This window comes from Siphateles boraxobius, unplaced genomic scaffold (assembly GCF_051911475.1).
Source record: "Siphateles boraxobius isolate OS27281-9 unplaced genomic scaffold, OSU_SipBor_1 65, whole genome shotgun sequence".
NCBI lineage: Eukaryota > Metazoa > Chordata > Actinopteri > Cypriniformes > Leuciscidae > Siphateles > Siphateles boraxobius.
Genome location: NW_027509192.1, coordinates 21,028,388 through 21,049,765, shown reverse-complemented (window position 1 = coordinate 21,049,765; position 21,378 = coordinate 21,028,388). Strand labels below are relative to the sequence as shown.

At 43.9% G+C, this 21,378-nt stretch overlaps 1 protein-coding gene across 2 annotated transcripts in view; it reads right to left on the bottom strand.

Moving 5' to 3' along the window:
• ano3 (anoctamin 3) overlaps positions 1-21,378 on the bottom strand; it is a 222,781-nt gene that overhangs the window by 106,552 nt on the left and 94,851 nt on the right. For both annotated transcript variants that reach the window (XM_077211435.1, XM_077211436.1), the window contains exons 9-12: positions 19,311-19,366; positions 19,081-19,202; positions 17,284-17,418; positions 16,997-17,093 (exon numbers count right to left, since the gene is read on the bottom strand). In XM_077211435.1, the coding sequence (XP_077067550.1) occupies positions 16,997-17,093; positions 17,284-17,418; positions 19,081-19,202; positions 19,311-19,366 (410 nt within the window). The remainder of the gene's footprint in view (positions 1-16,996; positions 17,094-17,283; positions 17,419-19,080; positions 19,203-19,310; positions 19,367-21,378) is intronic.

The window sequence follows — 21,378 nt, the reverse complement described above, 5'->3', positions numbered from 1 at the left end:
TTATTTCTGAAAGTTTCTAATGATTGGACCAAAAACCTCTTCACGTACTAACCTAGAAAACGTCTCAGGTTACGTATGTAACCCTGGTTCCCTGAGAGGGAACGAGACGCTGCGTTGAGACGCGGTGGGAACGCTCTGCGTGATTGCGTCGTGAAGCACAGACACGACACCAATCCAACAAACTGAACCTTTTATTAGGAGGTTCTTATTTTAGTATAAATCATACTACACATTTCCTTTAGAAAAATCATTATGTACACTACAGTGCTGACGAATCAAACAGAACCAAAGAAACCCTTGATATAAATAAGCTCTATGGAAAAGCCTGTAGAGTCTTTAAAACAATTGTCATCTCAAGCACAATCAGTCCAATGGAAGAGCTAGACGTCATAGGCGGGTGACGTCAAAGACCAGGAAGCTATAAAGCACACCTGAAAACAGACCGCGACAGCTTCTGAAAAAGCCTGAAACAAGTCGATCAGGGCATGCAGGAAGTATGGCAGGAAAACGCAGCGTCTCGTTTCCCTCTCAGGGAACCAGTGTTACATACGTAACCTGAGACGTTCCCTTTCAAGGGAACTCGAGCTGCGTTGAGACACGGTGGGAACCCCATACCCACTACGTCATAAAGACAAATGTCCGTTCTGTGTGAAGTCCTTGCGCACACTAAGAAGCAAGCAACCTAGCCCCAGGAGTGGAGAGGTGTAAGTCATAAAATCTGACAATGTATGTGGTGAGGACCAGCCTGCCACATTACAAATGTCCTGAAGGGGAACACCCGAAATTAAAGCCTAGAGGCAGCCATACTCCTGTAGAATGGGCCTGAACAGCCATAGGTGAAGGCTGTCCGGCCGCTTCATAAGCAAGTGAGATAGCCTCAACTACCCACTTGCTCATCATCTGTTTAGATGCCAGGCAACCTATCTTAGGTGACCCGAAGCAGACAAATAATTGTTCTGATATACACCACTGAGCAGCTCTGTGGACATACATATCCAAAGCCCGGACAGGGCGTAACAGATTAAGTTTTTTCCTGATCTGGGGTATTAAAGGTGGAGGACAGAAGGCCTGCTGTACAAATGACCCGCACATTTTGTAGGGACCTAGAAATACAACCCGACCTGGGGTGAAGAAATACTATCACCATAGCAGGTGCAAATCCAAGTATGTGTAAGCCTCAGCCTCATGTAACACGGAGAAGACTAAATTAAGGATCTCTCTTCAGAGATAACCCAGTAAAGAAACATTCATACAGAAATCAAGTACTGTACCCACGGGGCAGAAACAAGATTCAGAAGGCGTTCTCTGCACCAGGCAGAGAACAGCATATTTAGTCTTCTCGTGGAGGAAGCTATAGACTGGAGTTCTATGATTCATGAGTTCATTCTGAATCTATGAGCTGGGCCCCTTCAGAGGCTGAGCCCACAGTATCCACAACTCCAGAGCTCCCAGGAGCAAAGATATCGGGAAAAGCGTATAGGTGTAGCGGCAACCACACCTATTACATCAAATCCAGTCCAAGTGGAGCTGGATGCGTGAGGGAGAACCACAAGGGCAATGCATTGTACAAGCGATGCGAAAGGTCGACTTGTAGTTTGACCGAAGTTCTCCCTAAGAAGCTCCACCAACTCGGGGTGAAGTCTCCATTCCCCGGGCCACAGCCCCTGCCTCAACAGGATATCTGCTCTGATATACGAGACCATCAGTGTGTTGTCCGGACCCTTCGCCGAGCAACCACTCATGATTGCCCCCGACTTGTGAGGGAAGCATCCGTCGATAGCATTATGCGTCGACAAGAAGCCCCCAACACTGGGCCTGGGTGAAGAACCAAGGTTCTTCCACATGACCGAGGCACGAATGCATAGCCGCGTGACCTTGATCATGCGAAAACGGATTTCCCCTCGGAGAAAACCCTTTGGTCCCGAGCCACCACTGCAGGGGTCTCATGTACAGAAGGCCAATTGTAACTACGTTGGAAGCAACTGCCATGAGCCCCAGCCGAAGACCTTTCAACGAGCGGCCACTCTTGACTGCCCCCCATCCTGTGAGGGAAGCATCCGTCGATAGCGTGACGCGTCGACAAGAAGCCCCCAGCACTGGGCACTGGGCGAGCAACCAAGGTTTCTTCCACATGACCGAGGCACGAAGGCATAGCCGCGTGACCTTGATCATGCGAAAACGGATTTCCCCTCGGAGAAAACCCCTTGGTCCCGAGCCACCACTGCAGGGGTCTCATGTACAGAAGGCCAAAAGTAACTACGTTGGACGCAACTACCATGAGCCCCAACAGTCTCAGAGACTGTTTTAAAGTGAGTGACTGACCTAGTTTTACATTCTTTACGGCTGTGAGAATCGCAGAAATACGTGCAGGAGACAGACGTGCTTGCATTGTTGTCGAATCCCATAATACACCTAGAAAAGTGGTCCTCTGAGCTGGGAGGAGTACACTCAGGGGCGTCATGCAAGCCAAAATTCTGGGGGGGCACAATCTGAGGCAATTCTTTTCTGACGGTTAGACTAGGCTAGCTATCGATAACGTTACACTGACACAACTTAAGTTAATGCTCTGAATTCGCAGCTAATATCAAATCCATAACTATTTGATCAAGTTAAAATTTCCAGGTCAACCACAAATAATCCCACTACCTTCTAATATCATCCGATAACTAATTAAATGCCGATTTGTTGCTTTGCCCACTTACCACTTCAAGACCATAAGTAAAACATTGCCAGCTCAACGTGCGAGACGAGTGAGTTGCTTGAACATACACAGCAAAGATTCTAGAGCGCTGATTTGATATACACAGACACCATATTAGGAAAAAGGGGCAGGCTGATGCTGACCGATTTATTACACATACAGAAGAATCAGGCATGTGATTGGCTAAGGACAAAAAAGCAGGAAAATATACAGATTTTCTTTTATTAACATTAAAAAATAGTTCTCCCAAAAAATGTAATTGTCATCATTTACTCTCTCAAGTTGTTTTAAACCTGAATAAGTTTTTTTCTTCTGTTGAAGTTATTTGGAAGAATGTGGGTAACCAAACAGTTGATGTACTCCAGTGATTTCCATGGTATATTTTTCACAATGGAAGTCAATGGCGACCAGCAACTGTCTGGCTACCCACATTCTTCAAAATATCTTCTTTTGTGTTCAGCACAATAAATAAATTAATATCGGTTTGGAACAACATTACATTGAATAAATAATGACAGAATTTTTATTTTTGGGTGAACTATCCCTTTAAGGACAAGCGGCTGCATGTTTATTATTTGGGCTACTGTCTCTTTAAGACGCGTACGCAACGCGTCTAATTTGACAAGCAGATTTCTCTCAATTTTCTCGGTTTGCTTTCAGTTTAGACATAACCAACTTTCCTTATGTATTTGTGTGTAACCTTGTGTGTATTTGAGAGTATTAGCGAAATAAGACTCGAAAGATAACTTAGTCCAGTAACCAGGCGCTGTTAGACAGGGTTTTAGTGCATGTGCGCGTCGGGTGTTCGCGCTCAGTAAAGCGCATGTTAGAACAGCGCATCTGCAGTGAATGACATGTTTAACCGGCAAGGCTTTAAAGCACATGCAAATAATTAACTTTTGTGAACTCACTGAACTGATGTGTCCCGTTCCTCTGCGCTAACATTTGATATGAGTATTTGTCGCATTGTAGCCTACACTAATGCTGTTGAGACGGAGGCGCCAGAACTGCAACTGATAGAATGCACGATATGTATTTCTACAAAAGCAGTCAGCAGCTTGTTTGGAGCAAGGATCATAGTGCAAATTTGAACTATATCGATATGGTCTAATTCCATATCACATTTAAAAATATATAGATATATTTTTTATATCGATATCGGCCAGTCCTACTGGTGGCCTTACGGCGATGTTTTTGTCAACTGAAAATGATACCACTCTAGCGCGAGAGCGACTGAGGTACGAAATTGAGCAGGTGAACAAGCTGAACGCAAATACGTCCTTGTTGATACTTGGAAAGGAAGGAAAAATCTGTACGCACGTCAGGCTCTCATATCTCCTCTCCTTTTCACTCCGGCAAATCGGAAAATCCGGAAAAATCACATTCCTGAGAATAGGCTACATTTGAGTTGTTATAGGCACTGGTAATTATGGAGCATAATAGGAATCAAAAAAATTATCAGGGAGGGACGATTTCTCAAAACCGTCCCTGCCCCGGAGGAGCCCTCAGAAGCCTGATAGCCTCGCTTTTTACGACAGAACTTCCTGTCTGAGCTTTATTAGAGATGACGAAAGTCCTCAGATCTTGCCTACCTCTAAATAACTTAGTTCCTACGACCCTCCTCGGAGGATCGTATGGGGACGCTGACACCTCAGTGCCCTGAACGGCGAACCGGCAGGGAACAACCGAACTGCCAGCACTGCGACCCTCCTCAGAGAGTCGCACCCCAGATGGCGCCGAGGAGAAACGATTTCTCAAAACCATCCCTACCCCGGAGGGGACCACCCTTTAGAAGCCTGATAACCTCGGCGTCAGGGCTTCCTATTTGTCCAAGCTTTTTCAGAGATAAAATAGTCCTCAGATCTTGCATATCTCTAACTGGCTAGACTGCTACCGCCACCCAAGTCCCCCTCGATTGTGGAGGATCCAAATGGCGATGCTCGTTTTGCACTCTGTGCTGCGAGGAGCTTAGTAGACCGAGACTGCTCCGCCCAGCAGTCTCAGGAACATTAGATTGGTGAGGTAGAAACCTCTGGAGCGCCGCTGAATGGTTTATTTCTTAGTTTTTTAGTTTTTTGAAAGCGGAGCGTCCAGAAGAACAGACATAATTTTATCTTATTTTTCTTTATTTTTAAATCAGAAAAACGTATATATATATATATATATATATATATATATATATATATATATATATATAAAAATAAATATATCACTCCGTGGCCACCAGCAGGAAAACAATCGAACTGGCCGTGCTGCGACCCTCCTCAGAGAGTCGCCCCCCAGAGGACGCAGAGGAGAAACGATTTCTCGAAACAGTCCCTCCCCAGTATAGTTTATCTGTTTTTGCACGACGCAATTCTCGAATAGCGTCAGTGCTGACAACCTCACAGTCATCCATGTCTTTATAATTCACCCACCAGCGCTGCCTAATAAAATTTTTCTTTATTTATTTAAGATGGCTGGTGGGTAACTTCAGGGTTAAAAATGATGACGCCGACTCGGGAGAGAGAAAGCTAGCAAGCGTCTCTTTAACCCGAGGAACTGTCATACCATAATACTTAATACCCATAGCATTATTATAGTTAGACGTTTGGGCATTAAACACATAAAATAGAAACCGGCTTATTCCATGATCTCGACACCTCAGTGTGGTGTGGAGATAGGGAAAAACGGCGCCGTCCCCGACGAGGAGGCGGAGATACAGAGTTTTTCTGTTTTTAGATATATTTCATCTAATAAACTCTCTTTTTCACTCTCATAATGTTCAGCTGGCCAGAAAATATTTAACTAGCAACAGCACTAGATAAACCTCATTTTAAAGCTCCTCTTTATTCAACAGAGTTATGAGCTGACTTATTTATTCATTTATTGAAAACTCAAACATCTCTGATTTTCTTAATATCTTTATTTGTTTTGTTCTCTTTTTTTTAAACAAAACACTAACGATACCAATTCCTCGGAACTGGAATCGCCAGCACTGGATCTGGCAGGTGAAAGCTGAGTCCCAACCCCCGCTGTCAGATCCGTTTGCAAACCCCAACGGGACCCACGTGGGGAGCGCGAACCGAACCGTCCTCCTCCTCGAAGAACGCCCGGCGGGAGCGGAGCGTCCTCACGGACAGCTTCTCACAATGCTCACAGTCAGCCCACTCGAGAACGTCTCGGTTACGTATGTAACCCTAGTTCCCTGATAGGGAACGAGACGCTGCGTCAAACGCTGCGGGAACGCCCCTGCGTTGTGCGTCATGAAGCACGTATGGAATCAGCCCAATGGAGAGATGAAACGTCATAGGCGGGTGACGTCATCGACCAGGAAACTATAAAGCACCCCAAAAACACAAGCGCATTAGCTTCTGATAGGCTTGAAGGAAGCGCTAACGGGAGTGCCGGGAGTATGGCGGAGCGACGCAGCGTCTCGTTCCCTATCAGGGAACTAGGGTTACATACGTAACCGAGACGTTCCCTTTCAAGGGAACTTCGAGCTGCGTCAAACGCTGCGGGAACGCGAATACCCACGTCGCCATAGGACCAAATGACCGTCATGTGAGACTAGCGCACAGAGGACGAGAGCACCTGTGCCCCAGGGGTAGAGCTTAAGTCTAGGTCATAGAACTTAATAAAAGTATGCGGTGAAGACCATCCAGCCGCATCACAAACATCACTCAGGGAAACCCCCGACAAAAGAGCTTTAGAAGCAGCCATACTCCTGGTAGAGTGAGCTCGGACAACCAAAGGTGAAGGCTGGCCAGCCGACTCATAAGCAAGTGAGATAGCCTCAACCACCCACTTGCTCATTCTCTGTTTAGACGCCGGACACCCTTTCCTGGGTGGCCCGAAACATACAAAAAGTTGTTCTGATTTCCTCCACAGGGCAGCTCTGTGGACATAAGCGTCTAATGCCCTAACAGGGCAGAGTGAATTAAGTTTCTCCTGGTCCGATGACATAAATGGAGGAGGACAGAAAGCCTGCAGAACCGTAGGTCTAACAATATTAGTAGGAACCTTAGGAACGTAACCTGGTCTAGGATGCAGAAAAGCTTTAACCATGCCAGGTGCAAATTCCAGGCACGAGGGTGAAACCGACAGAGCCTGCAAATCTCCGATTCTTTTTAGTGAAGAGATAGCAAGCAAAAAGATAGTCTTAAAAGTGAGAAACTTCTCGGGAACTTCTTCGATAGGTTCAAAAGGAGCTAGGGAAAGACCTTCTAATACAATGGCCAGATCCCAAGTCGGCACCCTCGTACGAACTGCTGGCCTCAGCCTCAAAGTGCCACGGAGGAAACGAGTTATAAGCGGGTGTCTCCCAAGAGAAACTCCACTGAAAGGGACGTGGTAAGCAGCTAGTGCCGCCACATACACCTTTAGTGTGGAGGGGGATAACCCTGTGGAGAAGCGCTCCTGCAGGAATTCCAGCACTGCACCCACTGGGCAGTTAACTGGGTCCTGCAGGTGTTCTCCACACCAAGAAGTGAAAAGTTTCCACTTCAAGGCATAAAGCTTCCTCGTGGATGGAGCTCTGGAGTTAAGAATGGTCTCAACAACCTCGGTTGAGAGACCGGAGTCTATGAGCTGGGCCCCCTCAGAGGCCAAGCCCACAGTTTCCACAATTCTGGGCGGGGGTGAAGTATCGTGCCCCCCGCCTGGGAGAGTAGATCCCTCCTGACCGGGAGCTCCAAAGGAGAACCGTCCAGGAGAGAAATCAGGTCCGCAAACCATACTCGGGCCGGCCAGAACGGGGCTACTAGTAGTAGACTGACCCCGTCCCGGCGGACCCTCTCCAGAACTCCTGGTAACAGAGCAATCGGGGGAAAGGCGTACAGACGTGACCTCGGCCACGGCTGCACCATAGCATCCAACCCCAGGGGGGCTGGAAGAGTGATGGAGAACCACCGATGACAATGAGTGGTCTCCTTGGAAGCGAATAGGTCCACCTCGGCGCGACCGAAACTCAACCAAAGGAGCTCCACCACCTCGGGGTGGAGTCTCCATTCCCCTGGCCTCGGCCCCTGCCTCGACAGGGAGTCTGCTACCACATTCAAATACCCAGGGAGATACATTGCTCTCAGAGATAGTAGCTTCCCTTGGGACCACAGGAGGATCTGACGGGCCAACTTGTAAAGCCGGCGAGACCGCAGGCCCCCCTGATGATTTATATAAGAGACCACCGACGTGTTGTCTGATTGAACTAACACATGATGGCCTCTCAGGTCTGTTAGGAAGTGTTTCAGAGCCTGAAACACAGCCAACATCTCTAGACAATTTATGTGCCACGAAAGATGATGATCCTGCCACAGACCTTGGGCTGGGCGACCACTCATGACCGCCCCCCACCCTGTGAGGGAAGCATCCGTCGTTAGCGTTATGCGACGACAAAGAGCCCCCAGCACAGGACCTTTGGATAGGAACCAAGTTTCTCTCCACATGACCAGAGCACGAAGGCAGCGCCGCGTGACTTTGAACGTGCGGAGCGGATTTCCCCTCGGGGAGAATCCCTTGGTCCTGAGCCACCACTGTAGCGGTCTCATGTACAACAGGCCGCAAGGTATAACGTTGGACGCTGCTGCCATCAGACCCAACAGTCTCTGAAACTGCTTGACAGTGAGTAGCTGGCCTAGCTTCACTTGTTTCACAGCTGAGAGAATCGAAGCGATGCGGGTCGGAGAGAGTCGCGCCCGCATCGATACCGAATCCCAAACGACACCCAGAAAAGTGGTCTTCTGGGAAGGAGATAATACACTTTTCTTTGCGTTCAGCCTCAACCCCAACTTTCTGATATGAGCGAGGACGACATCTCGATGCCGAACCGCCATCTGCTCGGTCTGAGCTAAAATCAACCAATCGTCGATGTAATTGAGAATACGAATGCCCTGAAGCCTCAGAGGCACTAGTGCTGCATCCATGCATTTCGTGAAAGTGCGGGGAGATAAAGCTAGGCCAAACGGAAGAACCCTGTACTGGTACGCCTCGCCCCCGAAGGCGAACCTCAGGAACTTCCTGTGTTGTGGAAGGATGGACACATGGAAGTATGCGTCCTTCAGATCTATCGTGACAAACCAGTCCTCGGACCTGATTTGAGACACGATCTGCTTGATAGTGAGCATCTTGAATTTTAGCTTCCCTACCGAGCGATTCAATATGCGCAGGTCTAAAATTGGACGCAACCCCCCATCCTTCTTTGGAACGATGAAATATCGGCTGTAATAACCTGACTCCAAACTGGGAGGAGGAACCCGTTCTATAGCCTCTTTTTGAAGGAGCGTTTTCACCTCTTGTTCCAATACCAGAGCCTGCTCGGGGCCCACCACTGTGTGCAGAACCCCTCTGAATTTTGGTGGACGACACCTGAACTGGATAGCATAACCCTTTTCTACTGTCTGCAGGACCCAATGAGATATTTTTGGAAGGCTTTTCCACTCTGCCAGAAATTCTACTAAGGGTACCAGCCTCTCGAGACTGGCCTCTGGTGTAACTTGAGCAGCAGACGCAGCGCCCTGTAACGGCGCACCGGCAGGGAACAACTGGTCTGACCGCTCTGAGACCCTCCTCAGAGGGAGCGAGCGTCCCTCGGGAAAGCGCTCGCTGGGATCGTCTGTGCCCCGGCATAAAGGCGGGGTTGGCAGAACGAGCCCCTGAGGGCACCGAGGAGGAATGGGCACCGTAAAAAGAGGTGAACACCTTTCCGCCTCGGTGGGGACCACCCTCAGCATCCTGAACGGCTTGGCGTCAGGACTTCTTCTTAGCCGAAGCCTTCTTAGCCAATATAACTGTCCTCAGATCAGTTCTACTGGGAGAAGGCTTCGGCTGAGAGTGTCGCGGCTGAGCCCACTGTCCAGCAGGGGGAGCACGAGACGCGACACTCTGCCTCTGCTGCGCTCTATGTGATGAGCTCGAAGACGGCCGGGGCTGCTCCCGCCCAGCAGCCCCAGGGACATGAACTTTAAGGGGAAGAAACTTTTTAAAAGCTGCAGTTTGTTTCTTTTCTTCTTGGAATTTATCGATAACTGAATTCACAGCATCACCAAACAACCCCATGGGAGAAAGAGGAGCATCTAAAAGAAAAGCTTTTTCTCTCTCTTTAATATTAGTCTGATTTAACCACAAATGTCTTTCTGCGGCCACCAGAGCTGCCATAGAACGACCCATTAATTTGGCCGATTCTCTGGTGGCACGCAGGGATAAATCAGCAGCCTGACGCAGTTCGCGAACTACGTCAGTACTGACCTCCTCACTCTCACTCATGTCCCTTAGCAGATCAGCCTGGTATGCCTGCAAGATTGACATAGTATGCAGACATGACGCAGCCTGACCTGCTGCCGAATATGCTTTACCCACCAAAGCCGAAGTGTTTCTTAAAGGCTTGGTGGGTAATGCCGGTGCCTTAAAAGATGATGCTGCTTCGGGGGAGAGATGGCTCGCAAGCGTCTCTTCCACACGAGGCAACGCACCATAACCATGAGCCTTGGCTCCCATAATATTAGCGTATGTTGAAGTCTGGGGACTAAACACTCTATATGACACCGGTTTTCTCCATGATTTCGACACCTCGGTGTGGAGATCATGGAAAAACGGCAGGCACCGGCGTGGAGGCTGCACACGTGACGGCAAAAATCTCTCATCCAACTTTGATTTAGAAACAGACTCCTGTCTAGTCACTGGCCATTCAATATTAAGTTTTTCAACAGCTCTTGTTAACACCTCCATAAGCTCATCACTCTCAGGAGTGTGGGGTGGCGAATCCTCCACATCTCCCTCAACACTAACAACATCAAGTTCCTCAGAACTGGATAGCATTGGTGCCTCAGCCCGAGCGGAAGAAACCGCAGCGCGTGCTTCCGAACCCGGGACTGAGGCACTGGATCTCACAGGTGAAGGGAGAGATAAGGCAGAGCCCGTCTCAAACCCCGCTGTGAGATCCATCTGCGATCCCCACGATAAGCGCCGCCGCTCTGCCTCGGCAGAAGCGGGACCCGAACCGCGGGGAGCGCGCACCGAACCGCTCTCCTCAAAGAGCGACCGGCGGGAGCGGAGCGTCCTTAACGGCAAACGCTCGCAATGCTCACAGTCTGCTCCCTCGAGAGCAAACTGGGCATGCTGAACTCCCAAACAAACAACACAAAGATCATGTGTATCCCCGCTCGTTAAATAACGCGAGCAGGGAGGAACACACTTTCTAAACTGCTGTTCGTCCGCCATAATCTCTCAATATATATATATATAGGGATAAATTGTTTGTGTGGTGCAGGGTATGTAAGACAGACAATATCACACAGGGACAGATTCACATGTAGCGCGACTGAAAGCACAGAAGCTAATGCGCTTGTGTTTTTGGGGTGCTTTATAGTTTCCTGGTCGATGACGTCACCCGCCTATGACGTTTCATCTCTCCATTGGGCTGATTCCATACGTGCTTCATGACGCACAACGCAGGGGCGTTCCCGCAGCGTTTGACGCAGCTCGAAGTTCCCTTGAAAGGGAACTGACTGTGGCATGCTCCACTCCCAAATAGTACCAGAAAGCTGATGTGTGTGTCCCCACCCGTGATATAACGTGGGCAGGGAACAACACGAAGCTGCTTGCTCTCTTTTGCCATAATATATATACATTTTGGAACTTGACAGACAACAATAAATATGACAAGGACAGAATACACAGATCGCTTGCTGAAGGCACAGAAGCTGTCGCGGTCTGTTTTCAGGTGTGCTTTATAGCTTCCTGGTCTATGACGTCACCCGCCTATGACGTCTCGCTCTTCCATTGGACTGATTATACACGTGCTTCACGATGCAATCTCGCAGAGCGTTCCCACCGCGTCTCAACGCAGCTCGAGTTCCCTTGAAAGGGAACTGTCTAAAAATTGATGGCTGCTCTGTCAAGTCTTCGTCGTCGGTAGGAACCTGGGTGTGCTCTTTGATACCAATCTTTCATTTGAAAGCCACGTTTCTAGCATCTTTAAAACCACGTTCTTCCATCTTAAAAAATATATCTAATTACGACATATGCTTTCAATTAAAAATACAGAACAGTTAGTTAATGCATTATGACCCCAAGGCTAGATTATTGTAATGCTCTTATGGGTGGTTGCCCTGTACGCATAATAAACAAACTACAGCTGGTCCAAAATACAGCCGCTAGAGTTCTTACTAGAACCAGGAAGTATGCCCATATTAGCCCGGTTCCATCAACACTGCATGGCTCCCTATTAAACATCGTATACATTTTAAAATATTGCTGATTACTTACAAAGCACTAAATGGTTTAGCTCCTCAGTACTTGAGCGAGCAATTAACGTATTGTAGTCCTTAATATCTATTACAATCTCAAAATTCTGGCCAGTTGATAATACCTACAATATCAAAATCGAATGCAGGTGGTAGATCCTTTTCCTATTTAGCACTCTGGAACAGTCTTCATAACATTGTACGGGAAGCAGACACACTCTGTAAGTTTAAATCTAGACTAAAAACACATCTCTTTAACCTGGCATACACATAGAAAATTATAAATTTTTATTATTCAAATCAGTTAAATTATTATTAGGCTGCATAAATTAGGTCAGCCGGAACCGGGAACACTTCCTATTACACCCGATGTACCCGTTACATCATAAGAAGAATGGCATCTACGCTAATGTTAGTCTTTCTGCTTATTCCGAGGTTTACTATAATCAGCTGGATCCGAGCCATATCCAGATCAGATGGAGGACCTGCTCCTAGACACGACCACAATGCATCCCTGAAGTGTCAGCAGAGATTGTGTCAACTAGACTCTCCCCTGTGAAGGCGTCATCGACACGACAGCCATCGGCACTGATCCTCAACAAATCCATCTCCATACCGGCGTGACTCCGATCTTCAACCAAATGGAACTGGAAAAATGTTCTTATTGTTCCAATCCAATCTGACTTCTTCGGACTTGTAATGCTGCCTGAATTATAATCATACACTGTTGGTTCATTGGCCAGAGGAGAACTGGCCCCCGACTGAGCCTGGGTTATCCCAAGTTTTTTTTCCCTCCATTCTGTCACCTGATGGAGTTTTGGTTTCACTGTCCACTTTGGTTGCCACTGTTGCCTTTTTCACCTTTTTTGCCATTGGCTTTTGGGCATGCTAAGTTGGGGACATTTAATTTAATATTCAACAATATTATTGATCTGGCTGCATTGACACCATTATATAAGAACTGAACTGAGCTGGACAATGACATCTCGGTTTTCTTCATATAAATGAACTAAATTAATATTATTTTTACAACAAAAATGAAACATCACTAAACTTACTTAAAGCTACCGTCGGCAACAATTTTTTGATCATTTTCAGTGAAATCGACACTATTATCCGACAGAACAACATAAATAAAGTGGTTTTAGAAAAAAGACCGAGCTTCTAACTCCACCTGGAGCGTGTTATTTGTTTTGGAAAAATCCACCCGTCCCGGATCATCAGGTCCAATCAGCGCAGGGGGGTGTGAGATCTGACTTTCAATCACAGGTCGTGCACACGCCACCCCTCGCGCACGTTACAATCACATGCACACGCCTGAAGTTCGCGCAGTAATGAAGAGTGATGGCGGAAAAGATTCCAATTCCTCGGTTAACCTCAAGAGCTAGGGGTTCAAAAACAACACAGGAAAAGAGAACACCTGCTGAAAATAAAGAAGTAAAGAAAGAAAGTGCGTAAATAAACCCGGATCAACATCGGATCGGCATTTGAAAGCTGGAGAGATTTACGTGATTTAATTGGGTTCAAGCTGGATGCAGAGCTTGCAACATTTCTTCTCCACAGGTAATTGTGCTTTATCAACCAGTTACTTTATTTCTTAGTGTTATAGTAATTCCACAGGTAATTGTGCTTTATCAACCAGTACCTTTATTTCTTAGTGTTATGTTAGTAATGTATGTTTGCCCTAATGTGTTGGTATGGATAGCTAACGTTAGCACTTGTTGGGCAGGTTTGTTTGCACTGAAATCCGTGTGAATGTAACGTTAGGTGGATAAACATGTCCAGATGAACGGATAAAGTTCGGCTTCTAGGAAGAATCAATGCTACTCTATCTTTCTTACGAGAGTAAGAACAGTAGTAAAGCTACTGTTATTGTATGTGCTATCTTACTAGCTCTGATATAACGTTATAAGCAGTAGAAAAATGTACAATGACCATGTCTGCCACATACAGCAATAATAGCGTTTCAGGCAGACGATGGTGTTTATTTACGTTTAATTGGTGGGTAATCCATTTCGTAAAAATCTACTCCAAAATGACAAAACAACAATAACAAAATACTTCATGGTGTTGATGGATGCTGATGAGACGGGCGCGTTCCCAGAAAATCTGGTGCACTGGCACTGACGAGCACGAAGCCACGAACTCGGTGGGAGGGTATTCGTTGATACTGGGGGAGGGGCATGAGAGTTGTAAACATTAAAAATTTTGCCTAAGTCCACTCAATCTGCAGACTTGCCGACTGGAGCTTTAAGTTGGACTGTGACGCTATTTTCTTCTGGAAACAAACTTTGTTTCATTATTTTTCTGTTATCTCCGTAAAGTTGCTTTGATAGAATCTGTATTGTAAAAAGCGCTCTATAAATAAATGTGACTTGACTATTACAAGGACAGACGCCAAGATTCAAATTGGCTCAAGCTAATTGAGTCAAAGACATACAAGTCATCTACTGAAGAAAATTCAAGATATATGCATTTCCATTAACTTCTATTTCACTTGAATTTACTATCAACTGTTGTAAAATGTATCTTTTTTCTTTTTCTTTTTTCTTTAATTGTATTAAGAGAAAACTATGGTAACATTTTCCTGTTATTAGTTCAACAAAGTGAATTTATCAGGACCAATATCAAGGTGGGACAATGGCCATTTGAGTGACTGGCTTTTTATTTTATGCAAAAATGAAAAATATATACAATTTCCTTCCAGGATATTATCTTATGTTTACCGGGTCACTGTTTATATAAACTCTTTCCCTATCAGCGTTTTATATTAAAAAGGGAGGTTGACAGCCACTGCCAGCATTTTTTAAAATGTTCACAAAAATATTATGGCCCCCAGAATATTTTGTTGTATGAATATCTGAACATGTAATTTATCAAAAGAAATATCAGAGCCTCTGTAAATACCAGGCTTGTGCAAAATTCAGAATTTCAGAATTGACCTCCATTCAATTCATGAATTGGAATTTGAATTGAATTGACTCCGCCCCACTGGAAGTTGAATTGGAATTTGAATTGGAATGACAGGAAGTTGAATTAAATTCATGGCAATTCAAAGAAATTCTACACAGTCACACATAGGGTGACCACCATCAAACAAACAAAATGTGGGATGATGTGGGACATATTACCAACACTAAAACATAACCTGAAACTGTTATATAATGTTCATTTAACTTAATATAAACATTTGTATTCTGCATTTCAGCTGATAAAAATACTTTGTTATTTAGTCCCTTCCAGACAACACAATTATATCACAATGTAACACAACATGTCTTTATTTTACTTGCCATTTAAATTCAACATCACTGAGCAAGGCAGCAGGCATCATTCAGATCACTATTTTTGAAACAGTTCTGACTAAAGTCCAACTAAAATCCAACAAAATAAATAATGAACAAATCAAATATAAAACAACATGAAATTTGTTTATTGACAGCCTTATATATTAAGAATATATTACACCAAACACTTTCATATTTTTAGAAAGGATGTGAATTAAAACTACAGCAGGCAATAAGTTGATAAATTCTGTTAAATTAAAATTTTAATTTACCGAATTATCCATTTGTTTTCTGACAGGGAACACATTAGCGAATCACCGCTCAACATTTTGATTGACAACCCACTAGTGACCGTGTTTACTCCTTTCTTTTCAACTGTTATATTTGTATTTATGACGAAGCGCTGTTAAATATAGGTGAAAGACTACGGGGCAAAAAGAATAAATAAAATGCTTTCTTAAAAAGGCAAAAGAACGCATGCACATTTTCTTAATATGATAATTAAAAACAAACAGACTGATAAAAATGCGGGACATTTTCTCAATATGCGACGTGGGGACAAGGGGTGAAAATGCTGTGCGGTACAACACAAAGCGTGACGGGTGGTCACCCTAGTCACACAACAGAAAGAATATGTTGAATCTCACATACATTCAGCGCTAGGAAGGTTACTTTGGAAATGTAATTGCTTACTGTTATAAGTTACCCATTATAAATGTGGTTTGGATTATTTTATTTGGTTTACTTTATCAATGTAAATATATTTCCTTTTCATTTGATTAGTAACTAATTAAATTACACATTTTACCTCGGTAATAGGCTACAACTAAATACACTTACATTCATTTTGTAATTCAATAACATAATTTCATTACAGTTAACTCACTCCTCAACCCTGCATACATTTTGTTCTAATATATATGTATATATATATATATATATATATATATATATATATATATATATATATAGCCTAACCCTATATAACAAATGTCCACCTAAAATTGTTTTTTTTTTTCTTCTAAAGATTTACTAAAGTAATTCTGGGAGTCATGTTTTATCATGTTCCACAAAATTACAATTACAATAAATCAAACTTAATTATATGTTCTGTGACTAGAGTTTTTAACATTCATTGCTGGGGGAAAATATTTCCTGTTAATGTAATCTGTACAAGTAGTTCAAACTAATATAATTTATAGAATATGTAATGCAATCATATCTGACATATACTGTAAAGCTTCATTGTTAAACACTTCACTTAAAATATCTATAGATAGAATTTTAGAATTTGTTTTGAATTGCAATTCTGCTTCCTTTAATTCAAATTCGAATTATAATTCTAGATCCTGTTTTTGACAACAATTCAAATTCAATTCAAATTCAAGATTTGAATTGGAATTTAGGATTCATTCTCAATTCAATTCTGAATTGTGCACAAGTCTGGTAAATACATAGTAGTTAAATACACAATATAAACTATGTGAATTTATGGAGATTCCTTTAACACTACAATACAAAATATGGGTAAAACAGAGGTGAAGAAATTGATATATCAAAATCTATGAATATTCCTTCATATTACCAGTACAATGGGCCCTATATTTACAGACTTTTTTACAAGCCCCATTATATAGTCTTATCTTCTGCATGAACTGTCACATCTTTTTCGATTGAATTGTGCTTTGATTTGCCATTAAACGTATCTATCAAAATGGCATTTGTTTTAACCATATACAATGTAAGCAAAGAACTGTGGTTTATTCCAGTAAAAGGTGGGTGTACTGTACCTTTGCATAGACACAGCTGTCACTAAGCGTCCAAGAGCTACAGTTGCCTTCACACATGGGGCACATGATGGTGGTATTGGCCTCACAAATCTCTTTACTGAAACAACACAGGAAAACAAACTCTCATGAATATGTGCTTTATTGAGAAGAATTTGTAGCGAAACATTGAATACTGGCGAATAAAAATGTGATGTAATATTCATGTTTTGGCATATAGACTGAAGGGATCAGGTTCAGGCATACTGGGGAAAATTTTGAAATTGCTGAAAACACCAGCAAGGACTAACCTTACTTGGCTGGAGTCCATGGTGAAAAGCCCATAGAGGAAGACAAAGAGGCCGACTAGAGCAGCAGGGATCAGCATACCTGTATACCAGCCCAACCAGGCAAAATACAGCCCGATCTTCTCTCCGAAGTACCGCCTATGAGACAGACAGGCCAATAAATGAAGAACTATCAGTAAGAAACATTCATTATATAGGTCTCAGTACATTTTCACAACATTTATTAACCTTGATTAACATTAAAATAAAAATATACTGCTGTTCAGTGTTAGTTCGTAAAGCATTTGACTGATGTTTTTCAGCTTGTTCAAAATATATTAGTATTGTGGTTGTCTGTGTAATCCAGAGAATGATTTGTGACGCAGAATGGACAAAGATAATATATTTAAAATTAACACGAAAAGCAAGACTACAACACACAAATGTTAACAAGAGATCATGAACTGAAGGAACAGAGGGCTTAAATACATGAGGAACTGGGAACAGGTGAGGACTAATTAGAGACTAACAAATGAAAGAATAGAACTAAGACTAAAACCAAACAAGACCGTGAAGGCTAAACATGACTGTCACAGTGTGTTGCTGGGAAGCAAATGAAGATGACGATGAAGTTCAAACAGAGTATTTAATAAAAATAAATGCAGAAACATCCAAACACAACCCACACTGACAACACCGGACAACTGAACACTGAAAACAGAGGAACTTAAGTACTAATGCAAACAAGGTAATTAACGACACTCAGCTGAACTGAATAACTACTCATATCTGTAACCAAGACAAACTAAGAAAACTAAAGAAACTGATGAATACAAACTAAAAGTCCAAAACACAACAGAACCATGACAGTAAATTGATATGAATTGCATTTTTTTAACTAGTTTAATAGATTAAAATGCAAAAAAAGCATTATTGACCCAGATACACAGGTTAGATACATAGATTAATAGGCAGAAAGGTGACTAAAAACAAGGACATGTAATTCACTTAAAATATACAGGGTCAGGGCGGTTACATAATTCCACAAATGGAGGGTGACTGACATTACTCTCAAACTGATGAGAAGCTACCAGCAGAGAGTTGCTGTGTCTCCACATCACTATTGCAATTATTTTCTGTCTCCACTTTAAAAGGAGAGGGCTCTAATCCAGCGTCGATATACAATTTTTATGAACCCGAGATTGAATTTTCTCTCACGTTTGACTACAGCTGTGATTTACACAAGAAAGCTGCGGTCAGCCACACCAACACAGTCCTGCACATATGAATGAGTTAGTGAGATTTAAGCTGTTTTCACACCGCAAATATTTCCGTTGAGGATTTCACTGCCATTCTGAGTCATCAGGAACCTTTCAGAACCTTTCAGACTTTTTTGAAAAAGCCCCAAACAAACAAACTGGAAGCAGTTGAGAAGACAAGACTTGGCCAGTATCGTCTGGCTATATTCACAGTGCACTTCATTTCAACTGATTAAAATAAATTTTGTACAGAAATCATAGTAAATATCCGGTTTATCTACATCAGTGCTTGATATGTGCATATGAATATATAAATTTAGTGTCCAAATGTGTCCATATTCATTTATTTTGCTAAATATATTTTATTTATAATATATTTTATTTATTCATTTATTTATTCAGTAAATGCATGTGCATGTGTTTTTCAGACTACAAAAGAAAAACTAAATTATTTGGATATGCCCAAAAAAATGATAATTTTGTTTCACAAATTCCTTAAAAATAAAAGGTGATCCATTTGTTTAGACAGCATAGTAAATGTGTCCAGAAGTGCCTTTCTTACCGTATGAGGTCTAAAGGCTGGTATTTGTACCAGATTCCCCAGCGTGCCCATCTTTCGTACAAAAGGTGTCTGTGGTTTTGTGCCCCATGGGTTTTAATCGGATGTCTGCTGTTGTAACTTCCCTAAAAAGTAAATAGCATAGTTTTCAACATCACCTAAGAAAACTTCAACAGTAAGAAAATAGAGGTAAATACTGAATTGTGACAGGTAATGAATTTAACTAATTTTACCTCATGTGGAGGAAACGCTGCCTCATATGTGCTGTTGCCAAGTAACCGATTAATGCCTAAAAAATAGATGGAAACAGAAAAAACTAGCATGAATTTCTTTTTCTTCAATCTTAGCTTCTATTATGCATCTTAGTGTCCAGAATGACAGTTATGATGTCTGACTGTCTGGTGATTCTATATTGCAAGAATGCAATTCAAGGATTTGCAGAAATAAAACTGTGATGTAAAAAGACTAGCAACCTTCAAACACACAATGTATAATTTCATATAAAATATTCAGTAGCACCACATTCAACACAAATGAGATGTTTCGACTTCTAAAATGTAACACACATACTAATGATACGGTGAGGTTGGGAAATTAACCTTTTCTCCCACTAGCCACAGCGACTAGTGAATGCCAGTTTCCTTTCGAGGGAACTCGCGCTGGGTCAAGAATCGACATATTGGAGAACGCCTTCAGCGTGACGCGTATGAAGCCTGTATGAAACTAGTCCAATCTCGATTGTTAGGTCATTGCGTCACTCGTGACGTCGCATCTGACGGCAATGCGGAAGCTATAAAAGGACGCCGGATCACAACAGCGTCAGCTTTCTGGTTTCTTTCTCTTTCTTCAGCAAGCGTTCTATGTAAAATGTATTGTCTTATTTGGTGTTGTCTGTCTGAAATCACTCACATTCACATATATATATATATAAAGATTATGGTGAGTAAAGAGAAGCAATATAGGCAGTGTGCGTCCCCTTGCCCGCGATATTTGAGCAGGGGTGACACACACTCGCTATGTGTTGTTTGTCTGGGAGTGGAACATGCACGGGCAGTGCTCGAGGATGCTGTCTGTGCAAACTGTGATTTGCTGCCTCTCAGGATGCTCTGCTCCTGCTTGGCCCTGTTCGATGAATCAGGCCAAGCACGCGTTCCCTGTGGGTCGCGACCCTGCGTCTGCCAAAGGCGGCGCGGTGTCGTCACATATAGGCAACGCAAATGGAGCTGGTGGATGATGTTGAGACGGCTTCAGCCCTTTCTCAACAATCTCCATCGGTCCCGCTTCCGTCGGCTTCTTCCGGCCAGGACGAAGACCCGATGCTCGAACTATCTGGCTCCGAGGAGTTAGATATTTTGGGCATAGAGGCAGGAGAGGACTCACCACCTCATTCTCCTGTCTTCGAGGAGCTACTGGAGGTTGTGAACAGGGCAGTGGCCAAATTAAATATTGAATGGCCATCAGAAAAGCAGGAAGCGGCCAAAAAAAGCAAGCTAGATGAACGCTTCTTGCAAACCCGGTCACAGCCTATCGCGCCAGAGCCTCCCTTTCTTCACTGATCTCCACACGAGGTGTTGAGATCGTGGAGTAAGACGTTCTCGTCCCGTTTATCGAGCCCCATGGTCCACGTATATTCATCTATTGTGGGCTCAAAAGAGAACGGCTATGGGGTGCCACAGGAATAGACACTTGCTATATATCTTTCACCCGACGCTGCGTCATCCCTGAGAGCTCCGGCGCTTCCCTCCAAACTCTGCCGTACTACATCGGCCTTGGTTAGGGAAAGCATATATGGTGGCGGGTCGGGTTTGGTGCATGCCTGCATACAATGGGGGTATTACAGGCATATTAGGCCGACCTCCTCAAAGAGGTGGACGACAGCGGGGAGGTCGCTCTCGACGATATTACTGAATTTCGTTGACCGGCTGACTTGTCTCTCCGTGCTACTAAAGAGACTGTCCATGGCAGCATTAGTAGCTACGGAGAGACACCTGAGGCTGAACCCGTCTGGCATTGGGGAGAAGGACAGGGCCAACCTCCTTGATGCCCTGCTTTCGCCTTCTGGCCTGGTTTCAGAAGGCTAAGCAACAGTCAGCTGCATTCAAACCGCTTATCCCCCAATGTCGTTCCAGATCTCGTGGGTCTGCTGCCAGGGGGCAGTCCCATGAGGCAGACGCCAGCTCCTCGCACCTGCAACAGCAGAAGGAAAGTGTTGCCTCTCATGCCTCCCTTCAAAAGGCCTGGGGCCAGAGACAACACTCTAAGCCGAAGTCCTCCAAACCAGAACCCTCAGATAATCGATTT